Source organism: Etheostoma cragini, chromosome 7 (assembly GCF_013103735.1).
Source record: "Etheostoma cragini isolate CJK2018 chromosome 7, CSU_Ecrag_1.0, whole genome shotgun sequence".
Classification (NCBI taxonomy): Eukaryota; Metazoa; Chordata; class Actinopteri; order Perciformes; family Percidae; genus Etheostoma; species Etheostoma cragini.
Genome location: NC_048413.1, coordinates 1,999,735 through 2,009,586, shown reverse-complemented (window position 1 = coordinate 2,009,586; position 9,852 = coordinate 1,999,735). Strand labels below are relative to the sequence as shown.

General features: G+C 41.1%; 2 protein-coding genes across 2 annotated transcripts in view; one reads left to right on the top strand and one right to left on the bottom strand.

Annotated features, from left to right (window-relative positions):
• si:dkey-70p6.1 (uncharacterized protein LOC570575 homolog) overlaps positions 1-732 on the top strand; it is a 16,543-nt gene extending 15,811 nt beyond the window's left edge. Inside the window, exon 8 of the mRNA XM_034877471.1 lies at positions 1-732. This exon is cut by the window's left edge and continues 1,615 nt beyond it. The gene's annotated coding sequence lies outside the window, so the exon portion shown is untranslated.
• Positions 733-3,096: 2,364 nt separating this feature from the next.
• LOC117947029 (uridine-cytidine kinase-like 1) lies at positions 3,097-9,604 on the bottom strand. Its single transcript, XM_034875581.1, has 11 exons — positions 9,538-9,604; positions 9,209-9,386; positions 9,030-9,091; positions 7,925-7,941; positions 6,990-7,088; positions 6,810-6,903; positions 5,378-5,440; positions 5,159-5,281; positions 4,791-4,898; positions 4,329-4,485; positions 3,097-3,266 (listed from the first exon to the last, which is right to left on the bottom strand). The coding sequence occupies exons 1-11, from the start codon at positions 9,565-9,567 to the stop codon at positions 3,187-3,189; spliced, it is 1,011 nt and encodes a 336-aa protein (XP_034731472.1). The 5' UTR covers positions 9,568-9,604; the 3' UTR covers positions 3,097-3,186.
• Positions 9,605-9,852: the final 248 nt, after the last annotated feature.

The window sequence follows — 9,852 nt, the reverse complement described above, 5'->3', positions numbered from 1 at the left end:
CCCCCCCCCCCCCCCCCTCTCTGCTCAGTCCTCACTGGCATCTGTCGCTGCCTTGTGGTCATATGAATCTGCTTGGGTTTCACCATAGTGCAGCTTGGAAAGTAGAACTGATGTGTATTAGCAAACGCCATATCCCATCATCACTCCCTCCTCTCTCTGTTATAGTGTTAAAAGAATATCGCAAAAAGGACAAAAATTGTGAAGCAAATGGTCTCGCCAAGCAGCAGAGCATCACCCCGAGGATAACACGCTCATAGAATTTACACCCAAATCCTGGACAATAACAAGAATTTCATTTGACCAAATATCCCCAGCAACCAATGTGATTATACTGTATGTTGATGCAATGTGTATGTACATTACAAAAGAGAAAGAATAATAAATATATCATCAGTGTCAAGAAATCTATCTTTTTCTATTATGTTTGTGGTTTTGGAATGACTTATCTTGTGACACAAACTGCGGAAAACAGCTGCAATGTACATTTTTCAGTGTATTCTGTTTGTTGTTTTTGAAACCATGAAGCTACGGTGTGTTCTTGGAAAGCCCAGCTAAGTTACATGTGGCAGCTAATGTTGTGTGTTTGCTATTCAGACTACAGGGTCTTGTACTCAAAAAGCGTGTAATTAAGTGCTAAAGTGCAAAAGATTGTAATGTTTTATATCAAGATTACTATTCATGAAATGTCAGTCAAGTTTATACTTTTGTAATAAAGTGGCACTTTAAAAACAAGATGTTTCATCTCATAGTGTCAGTTATTCAAATTTGAAAGACGGCAGATTTTGCTGAGTGACGCTGAACACGACCTTCTCTAAAAGACTAAATATCACCAAAGAGTTCACGTTGCCGTCTACTACAGAAGGATGAAAAACTTTTTTCTTCTTAGGCTTTTGAAAAAGCTGCCTTTAGATTAGCATCTTCAGCCCTATAAAAGGAAAGATCTTAACATATGCAATTATAATCGTAGGGCCAAACTAGGAAAAATGATTTTAAAATGTATTATTTGATATCTAAGGTTTCTTTTGTCCCTTGCCACTATTGCGTACAACCATTCACATAGTGTGTATGTGCCTGTGTATGCTGTGTGTGTGTTTTTTTCTTCTGTGAGAATGTGTGTTCACGTGCACATGTGCCACAGTAGCGGGGTCCGTGTCTGAGGAGCTGTGGAGGGGTGCAATAGGGGGGGGAAGGAGAAGAAGAAAAAAAAAAATAGGTCACCCCTTAAAACAAAAAGCTTGCAGTCAACATCGCAACCGTCTGCTGAATTTTCATTGGCGGACTTGTCTCCATGGTAACAGGTTAACCTTGAGGCAGTAGTCACATGGGCGATTGAGTCTTCTGCTGTCTTGGAGAATACAGCGTGCGTCGTAAGACATCCGTGATCACAGTGTCACCCGCTCGGTGAGGAGCAGCCCGAAACAAACGCGTAGGAGAGGAGATGCTGTCGGTGGGAAGATGAGACAACGTTCACAGCTTATGTGACGCCTTTATCTCACTGTGAGAAGCATGGATGACTGAATAAACACATGAATGAGACTTGCCAGATTCATTGTAGGTACATGACAAGGGAAAAGACTCTAGGATCCCAGACTGAGCATAAAAGGTCATAAAAATCCTTATTTTTACCAACGCATCACGAGGTGTGTTCGTGTTTGGGGTAAACTATGAGAACAAACGGAGAGGAGGGAGGGGGGGGGGGGGGCTAGGGAGGCTCAAGGTTTTTATTGCTGGTTTTGTAACCCTGAAATCACATTAATATCATTATCTCACATGTGTGTAACTGAGCTTTAACACCCTGTATTCTGCACTAGATCAGATCGGTAAAACCTTTCACGTGCCAGCTAAACTGCCATTCATTGCACCAAGTATCAACATATTTTAACTTGTGTAAATGAGGCGATTCAGGTGAGACTGTGTGCATTCTTCTGTACTGTGAAGCCACAGTGATTTTTCAAAGGGACATGCTATAAATCACACGGAGAGCAGCTAAATGTGAGCTACAGTGACCCCCTCAGGCTTTAAAGTGCATCACAGGGAGGAGCTGGACAGCCTGTTTCTGAACCCTGAGAGCCAGGGCACCGTGGAAATCATTCAGAAGTGGCATATTACCCTGCTTGACCTCGCTCTGATCATCTGATCTACAGCTGACAGATCAGTGCCGACGCATAATAAAAACAAGTTGAGTAGAAAGAGGCAGTGAGAAATGAAAACAACCCCTGAATTAGATGTTTTCTTAAACCCGGAATTCAAGCTTGATCATTGTATATATTTATAGGCATTTTACACCTCTTGTGGATGTTTTAAACCTACAAGATTGAGATTTGTGGTACAGTAATATGTTAATAATTAATTCATCACATAATATCTCTGACAGCTACCTCACTCTAGATGTGTTTATTACATAATTTACAGTACAAATATAAGAAATGTCTCTTCTGGAGTAGCATATGAATGCATTTAGATTAGCGCTCATTTTTGAGCCGGTTGCACCAGCTGTTCATATTCAATTAGCCTCAGTTTGTGCCTCTCATGTAATAATATAACATTGGCGTCCCAGATTTTCCAAAACAACAAATTAACAACACTTAAACACTGTTCTGAAGATATATCCAGGGACCTCAAAGGCTCCTCTAACCATCTGGATGAAAAACATACTCCATTTGTTGCACAAACACTAATTTTAACTCTTTTCTCAAGTTGCTTTTAAATGATTGATCGGATTGGTTGAAAGACTTTCCAATTGGGTACAGAGTCATTTGAACTATGCCCGTTGGTCCCGCCTCTTGTGCGATAAAAAAATACAGAGCAGACTCCCCAGACTCCCTCTATTGAGCTTGGCTTGGTCCGGTGAGCCAGACTAGTAAATTACTACAATTGGTGCAATCCTGGATAAAAACATGTCATATCTAATAATATTGTTATTGCATTATTGTACCTCAAAGGCAATGGCACTGTTTCACCTCTGTCACCCTTCTGTATGAAAATTATGAACACTCAGCTGTAAATACAACAAAATATCCCTCCTGCATACAACTCGACCGTGATCCATCCGTTGTATAAAAGTACAAAAGTTCATGTACGCAAACAGGTTTTTGGGCTGGTCTGTGTCTGGAGGGGAGGATGCACAATAACGGGTGTTTTCAAACAGTGTTTGTATTTTCTTTCACAGTGGCTCACAGATGTGTGTCAGCATGACGGATGCTCGTGGTCTTTGTCACCCCAGCTGTCGGACCCGTCTGTACCGAAGTACCGGTCCCCAAAGTCCCCTGAAAACACACAACAGTGGACCCAGAGCGGCTGTGTGTCAGCGGGTTAGAGGCTGAAGAAAATAATGAAAAGAACAGCATGGATACACAGTCAAACTAAACAGCTGCAACGGCTGGGAGATTCGGAAATAAGAGCTCAGTGACAGTGAAATTGTAATTGATTCACAAAGGGAGAGACTATTTAATTGGTTTGACATATTAAATTGAATACCCATCTTAATGTCTGCAAGTAAAGTTTGATTATGTAATGATATGTAATTATTTACGTTGGCATGCAACAGTCTGGACAGACATTGGATGTGCATATTGTTTTGTTTAGTGGCAGTGCTGATCGAGAACAGAGCTCGCTTCAAATCTGAAGTGACACAAGCATAAAATTAGAATCTGCTGAGACATGAAATGAAATCGTCCAACTTGAAACCCAAACGTTTATTATCTTTCATCGTCTGCAAAGACCGTGGACATATTTTACACACCGAGGACGGGGATGTGTGCTGAAAAAAAGTTAAAATTTGTATGTGTAGTCATCTTATTCAAATTAAAGTTCAGCAAGTTTTGAGCGACTCAACATCAGAGGTGGGAAAAAAAAATAAATAGATCCAGCATAGTATCGCGATATTTTCCATGGCAATACTATATCAATACTCAGGCGCCATGTATGCATCTTTTGTTATATATGTGTTGGTCAGTTTGTCCCATTTTGCAGCAATAAAACTGAATTGATATGAACAAACAGAAATGTTTCTTTTTATATAAGACAGCTGTTGACAAAGTTTCCTTTTGGGGACATCATTTGAAATTGGGAAAAATTAGAAGTTGGAAAAAAAGGTTATGAATTGCAATATATCACAGAATATTGCACATGTCTACAATTGCAGTAATATCGTATCGTGGCATTAGTATCGTCATGATATTGTATCGGGAGGCGTCTGGTGATTCCCACCCATACTCAACATGGTCAAATTAGTTCTACTTTAAGACAAATGCCTTCTGCTTTAACCGCTCAGTTACATAAAGTGTAAATGCGTGTGTGTGTGTGCGTGTGTGTGTGTGATGGCTTACCGATACGGGGAATTACATGTAACAAGTTGTCCAGACTCTTGTCCACAGCGCTGATGATGATTTTGACCTTCGGGAAGGCGTAGGCCACAGAGTGAACCCCTAGCCCCGCCATCAACAACGACACCAAGGCGATATTCTCCTCCTGCACCTCGTGATCCTGCTCAGCCACACACACACACACACACACACACACACACAAACACACCACAGCAACAACTGTCAGTGCCTGGCTGATCATCATCAGAGGGATAATGGGTAAATGGAAAGGCAGGGAAATATTTAACATTTTCTTTTTGCAGAAATAATGCTGTCTAATCTAATCTAATCTCCCCAGGGGAAGAAGTAAACTTCCAATCAATAACCACACAGATAAGCAATGCAATACATGTGACAGACCAAGGGGATGGGGGGGTGCTCCTCCTGTTGTCTTACTGAAGAATAATGGTGTTAATATCCACCCACCAATAGGACTCGTACTGCCATCATGGCAGCAGCTCCGGTGGAGACCGTGCTGTCCATTAGGATGACATGATCTTCGCTGATGTCTTTGGGCAGACGCAGGTAATGCAGCTGGCGAGAGGCCAGAGAGGAGGAGACAGGTTACCATGGTTACGAAAGCAGGAAGGGTAGTTACCACGGAGACACACATCATGTGGAAGAAGGGAAAAAAAATAAATAAATAAATAAAATACAGTCCAAAACTGTGTATCTTTTGTTTGATGCAATTTTTACGACACTATCCTATCGTGTTGAGTGTCACAAGATGTAGCTCATCTTGAAGGTCTGGATGTGAGGAACATTTGGTTCGAAGTGACTCATGTTTTTTCTACCTCTGGTTCGCCTGAGTCAATGTTGGTCTGGATGAGGATCTTGCCGATGCGGACGTCCTTGCACACGGCCCTCAGGGCGGGCTCCATGGTCTCACCCGCCCGCAAGACCGACACACCGGTGATCTGTGGAGACGAGGCGGCCGAGCAAGTGTGATGACAGAAACCCGATGTGGACACACCTGACTGGAAGTTAACAAGACCTTTTAAAACATCACTCACCCCTCTCCCGTTGTAACTGCGGCCCTCGTACTCATAGCCCTGTGGAGTCTGGACTCCAGACGGCTGGTAGAAGATACAGAAGACACATCATTTTACTACACACTCCTGTATCTGCATACAAGAAAATAGCCTAGATATCGATGTATTTCTGTAGTATATGTGTTGTCTCAGAAAAGGACAGTTTGTCTGGCCCGTCAGACACCGCCTACCAAGAGCCTGGGTCTGTCCCAGGTTTCTCCCTAAAAGGGAGTTTTTCCTCCCCACTGTCGCACTGTTGCTTGCTCCGGAGGGAACTACTAGACCTGTTAGGTCCTTGTAAGTTATGGAGCGTGGTCTAGACCTACTCTATCTGCAAAGTGTCTCGAGATAACTCTTGTTATGAATTGATACTATTAACAGAATTGTATTGAATTGTTTGCTTTAGGGCATTCAACACAAATTGACTACACTTAACTTTAACATTAACAATTTTGCAAAAAACTTTTTATATGATACCTTGTAGGAATCTAGTGGTTTTGGTTCATGTCAGAATCATATTAAAATCAACTTGCAGAGACTTGAACTTTCCCAGAGAGCGTTTACTGTTTGTCAGGTACGTTGTGGAGAACTGGTTTTGAAACTCTTTCTTGTTAACTTCAAACTTTGACAACTGATATGTGAGAGTTGGCTGCTTAAACGCTTTGTCTTTAGAAACAGGAACAGGAGGAACAATAAACAGTGATATCATTTAAATTGAACTTCATTCATTCTATTCATAGTGTCAAATCATAACTGAAGTTATCTCAGGACACCTTCCAGATAGAGTAGGTCTAGACCACATTCTGTAAAGAAGAGCAAACTGAAATGAAGCAGGAATGTTGAACAAGACAAGACAACTTGAACAACTTATCAAACGGGCTACACTGATTCACCGGGCGGATATTTTTAGATAAAAAAGAAAATGTGCGGCTGTGATGTTTTAAGGGTACTTAGAATAACATCTAACAAAGAAAAGAGAAAAAAATGAGTTGTAAATGTTGGGAAGTTGACTCCTGAGCTGGTGAGCTGGTGCTTGAAGTTTTTAAAATAGTCTCTGCATTCAGCTTTGTTACCATGCAACAACAACTGTGAGAAACACATAATTAAAATGATGGCCAGGGTGTTGTTATTATAATTATCTCAAGGAAGCTTCATGTCTCTGCAAGTTGATTTTTAAACTATATTGGCGATTAGATATATGATTAGAGCGGTGAGAGAGAAGCCAGTCAGTCCAAGTACGGTGGGCTGTAAAACCAAATACAATGAGCTAAAATACTCAAACCTGAAGGGAACTGTCCGTGACAATTCTCTGTGGGTTCATCACTACAAGCGACCTCATCCAGTCATGTGATCTATTGTTAATATAGAAATAGTGAATATATCCACTTCAGTTTTCACTTCACAATGTACCCACCTGAGATGGTAGGAACGTCAGTGCGTGTTCTATGAGAAGACGCATTAATCTCTTTGAGTAGAAGATGAACTCACCTCGACTGGTTTCTATATTCCTGCATTACCGAAAAGAAAAGTTACCTCTCATATTATATGAGAGAACTGTTATGAGGACTCGTATTCAATGAGCACAGGTGGGTACCTGATGATGGTGTGCAGGCCTCTGACCTGCGGCGTGCTCTCCAACACGCTGAGCGTCCGGGGCAGCGGCTGAGTCTGCTGAGCGGAGGCCAGGAGCGCCCTGGGACGGAGCAGAGGGTGTTTAGATCAAAAGGTTTTCTGTGTTATTCTGCTACACTCAGACAGCAGAGAGTTACCATTAAGACCAGAGAGAGTGTCAAGGTCCAGTCTGTGCACAACAACGACACAAGAGGCCCTATTTTAACGATATAAGCGCACGGCATGAAGCGCAGGCGCGTTTAGGGCGTGTACCAATCCACTTTTGCTAATTTGATTAATCCTAGGTGTGTTTTGGGTGCAACATGCAATAAACCAATCAGAGTGTCATCTTCCCTTTAAAAACCAGGCATGTTTGTACATTGCCACATTGCTATCATGATGGAAGATCTGCTGATCAAGAAGGAGCGAAGAAACTGATCTGCTCGTGTGTGAAGTGAAATTGGCGAGAAGATCATATACTTCTTTTCACACCGTAACATTTTTATTTTTTAATCTTTTGCATGTTTGTGTGCTGATGCGCGTCCCTGTGAGTGGAACAAACAGTGTGCACGTGCTGTGCCCGAGCCTAGTCGCATTTTACTAACGCGTTGTTAAAATCACAATGAAATGTTAATGCGTTATTGACTTTACACCAGGTTTTTGTTGGTCAATGGCGCGACCACTTTGCGCTGCCTCAACATAGAAATACGCCAAGAATGCACCTGAACACACCTTCAAGCACGACCAGCGGCAGACCCATGGGTGCAAAGATGGGCGCAGGTGCATTTGTTTTTTAAACGACAGGAAATTGACAACTGCATTGGTCTTAAACTACTATGTGCTAGGTGCAAGATAGGGCCAAAGATCTCCAAAAACAGTTATCCAGAGGAGGTAAAGTTAAAATACACATCAGCGTACCTGACAGTGAGCTCACGCTGCTTAAGAGAGGGTCAGAGAAAGACAAGAACATAGAGTGAAAAATAGAGATAGGGAGAAGACCACAGCTCATTTCTCAGTCCCAAACCCATCCATTGCTGCTGAAGATTAAAAAAATAAATAAATAGTAATACATGTAGTTTTCTGCAAACTTTTTTTACAAACAAGAATATTAAGTGCATTTAATGGGGACTATTTTCTGCTGCGGATTAGGATTTACAGCAACAGGACGGGGAAGGACTCAAAGGGTTATAGTAGGAACTCTCCCCTTTACTTTAGTGTTACACTGTATACTGTGTATGCTAACATTTAACCTTCAGATAACGTAAATACACTTGCATGCAGAAAAATCAGCTATTTCTGGAGTTAATATTAGGGGTGTAAATCACACGTTTTACAATGATAAGATATTAATTTTGTCTGGACAACGATACAATATTTACTGATATCACAAAGCCGCAATTTTGATTCGATTCAATTCAAGTGCATGCAACGTTACGAGACGATGCATAAGCTTCGTCTCTAACATTTATATATATCTGAACAAATGAACTAAAATGTGATTTGACAATTTCATTACTAAGTTTTTTCAGACATTTAAATAATGAAAAAAACTACTCTTTTTCATTAAAAAAAACAATTATAAAGTGGGATTTTCAAAATTAAGGCTTAAAGATGACGATGTGTGTTGATTTTTTCACTTTGTATCGATAATATTGAATCGTTGAGAATCGATCAAGATTGGTGTATCGTTACACCGTTAGTTGATATCTGCTGAATGATAAAGTAGAATTAATATAATTTCCCCTGTCGTGTTTTTAATTTTAACAGTTTCTGCAGCTTCTGACCTCCCATTTGTTGTGAATAAGAAGAATATAAGAGAACACCAGACTTTTGCTTTAACTTTATTTTTCAAAGGGAGAGGAATAAAAGTCTGAACGTTGATTGAGAAGATTTGTTGTAATTTGAGCTTGAAGCAGATTACTGTACAAACACTTGGGAGAATCTCCTTCTGTCTGTATGTTACAGCTTTAGGACACATGGTGGCGCCACCCTCTAATGAACAATCAGTGTTTTGGCTACTCACTTCCTCCAGCTGGCTGTGAACATGCTGCACTATCAGATCAATAGCCACCATATTCCCACCACCTTAGAAGGAAAAACAAGAAGAGACCAATGTAGCTGGATGTACTAGGTTCTATGTAGTAGTAGTAGTAGTAGTAGTAGTAGTAGTTTAAGTTGTTTCTAGTAATGAGGAAGTCTCACCTCTCGGCACAACAATGTCAGCCAGTCTCATTGTTGGCTCAATGTACTGCTCAAAGGCCGGTTTCACAAACTTGTTGTATTGCTTGATGACGCCTTCAATGTCCCGTCCACGTTCTGTGATGTCCCTGCGCAGCCGAATGTCTGAGTCTGTGTCCACAAAGATTTTCATATCCAGGAGCTGCAGGTGGGAAGAACAAACACCCCCTAATGGTTCAATAAAATTCACTTCAGCAAAAGCGGCTGCTCAAACAACAAAACCTAGAGGTGATTGCTTGACTTCACACAATATTTCTTCAAAAAGAAAGAAAAAAAGAAACGTTTTTCCTTACCTGAAGAAGCTCTTTGTCTGCAAAAGACATAATTCCTTCAAATATGATTACACTGGCACCGTACACATTTTTCTGCACAAAGGAGAAAAAAACAACAGTCTTCAAAGTTTTTTTGCATAATTTACCTTAAATGAACAGCTTTGGAGTTACTACATTGGTTATGTGATTTTTTTCGAGTCGAATGGAGGTCGTCTCACTCCCCACTAGGGCCTGTGAGCAGACAAACCACCCTTGCTCTATAGAGAACCTTTAGGGGCTCTAAAGAGAAACCTGTAGGGGGAGCTCTATAGAGAAACCTGTAGGGGGGGGGGGGGG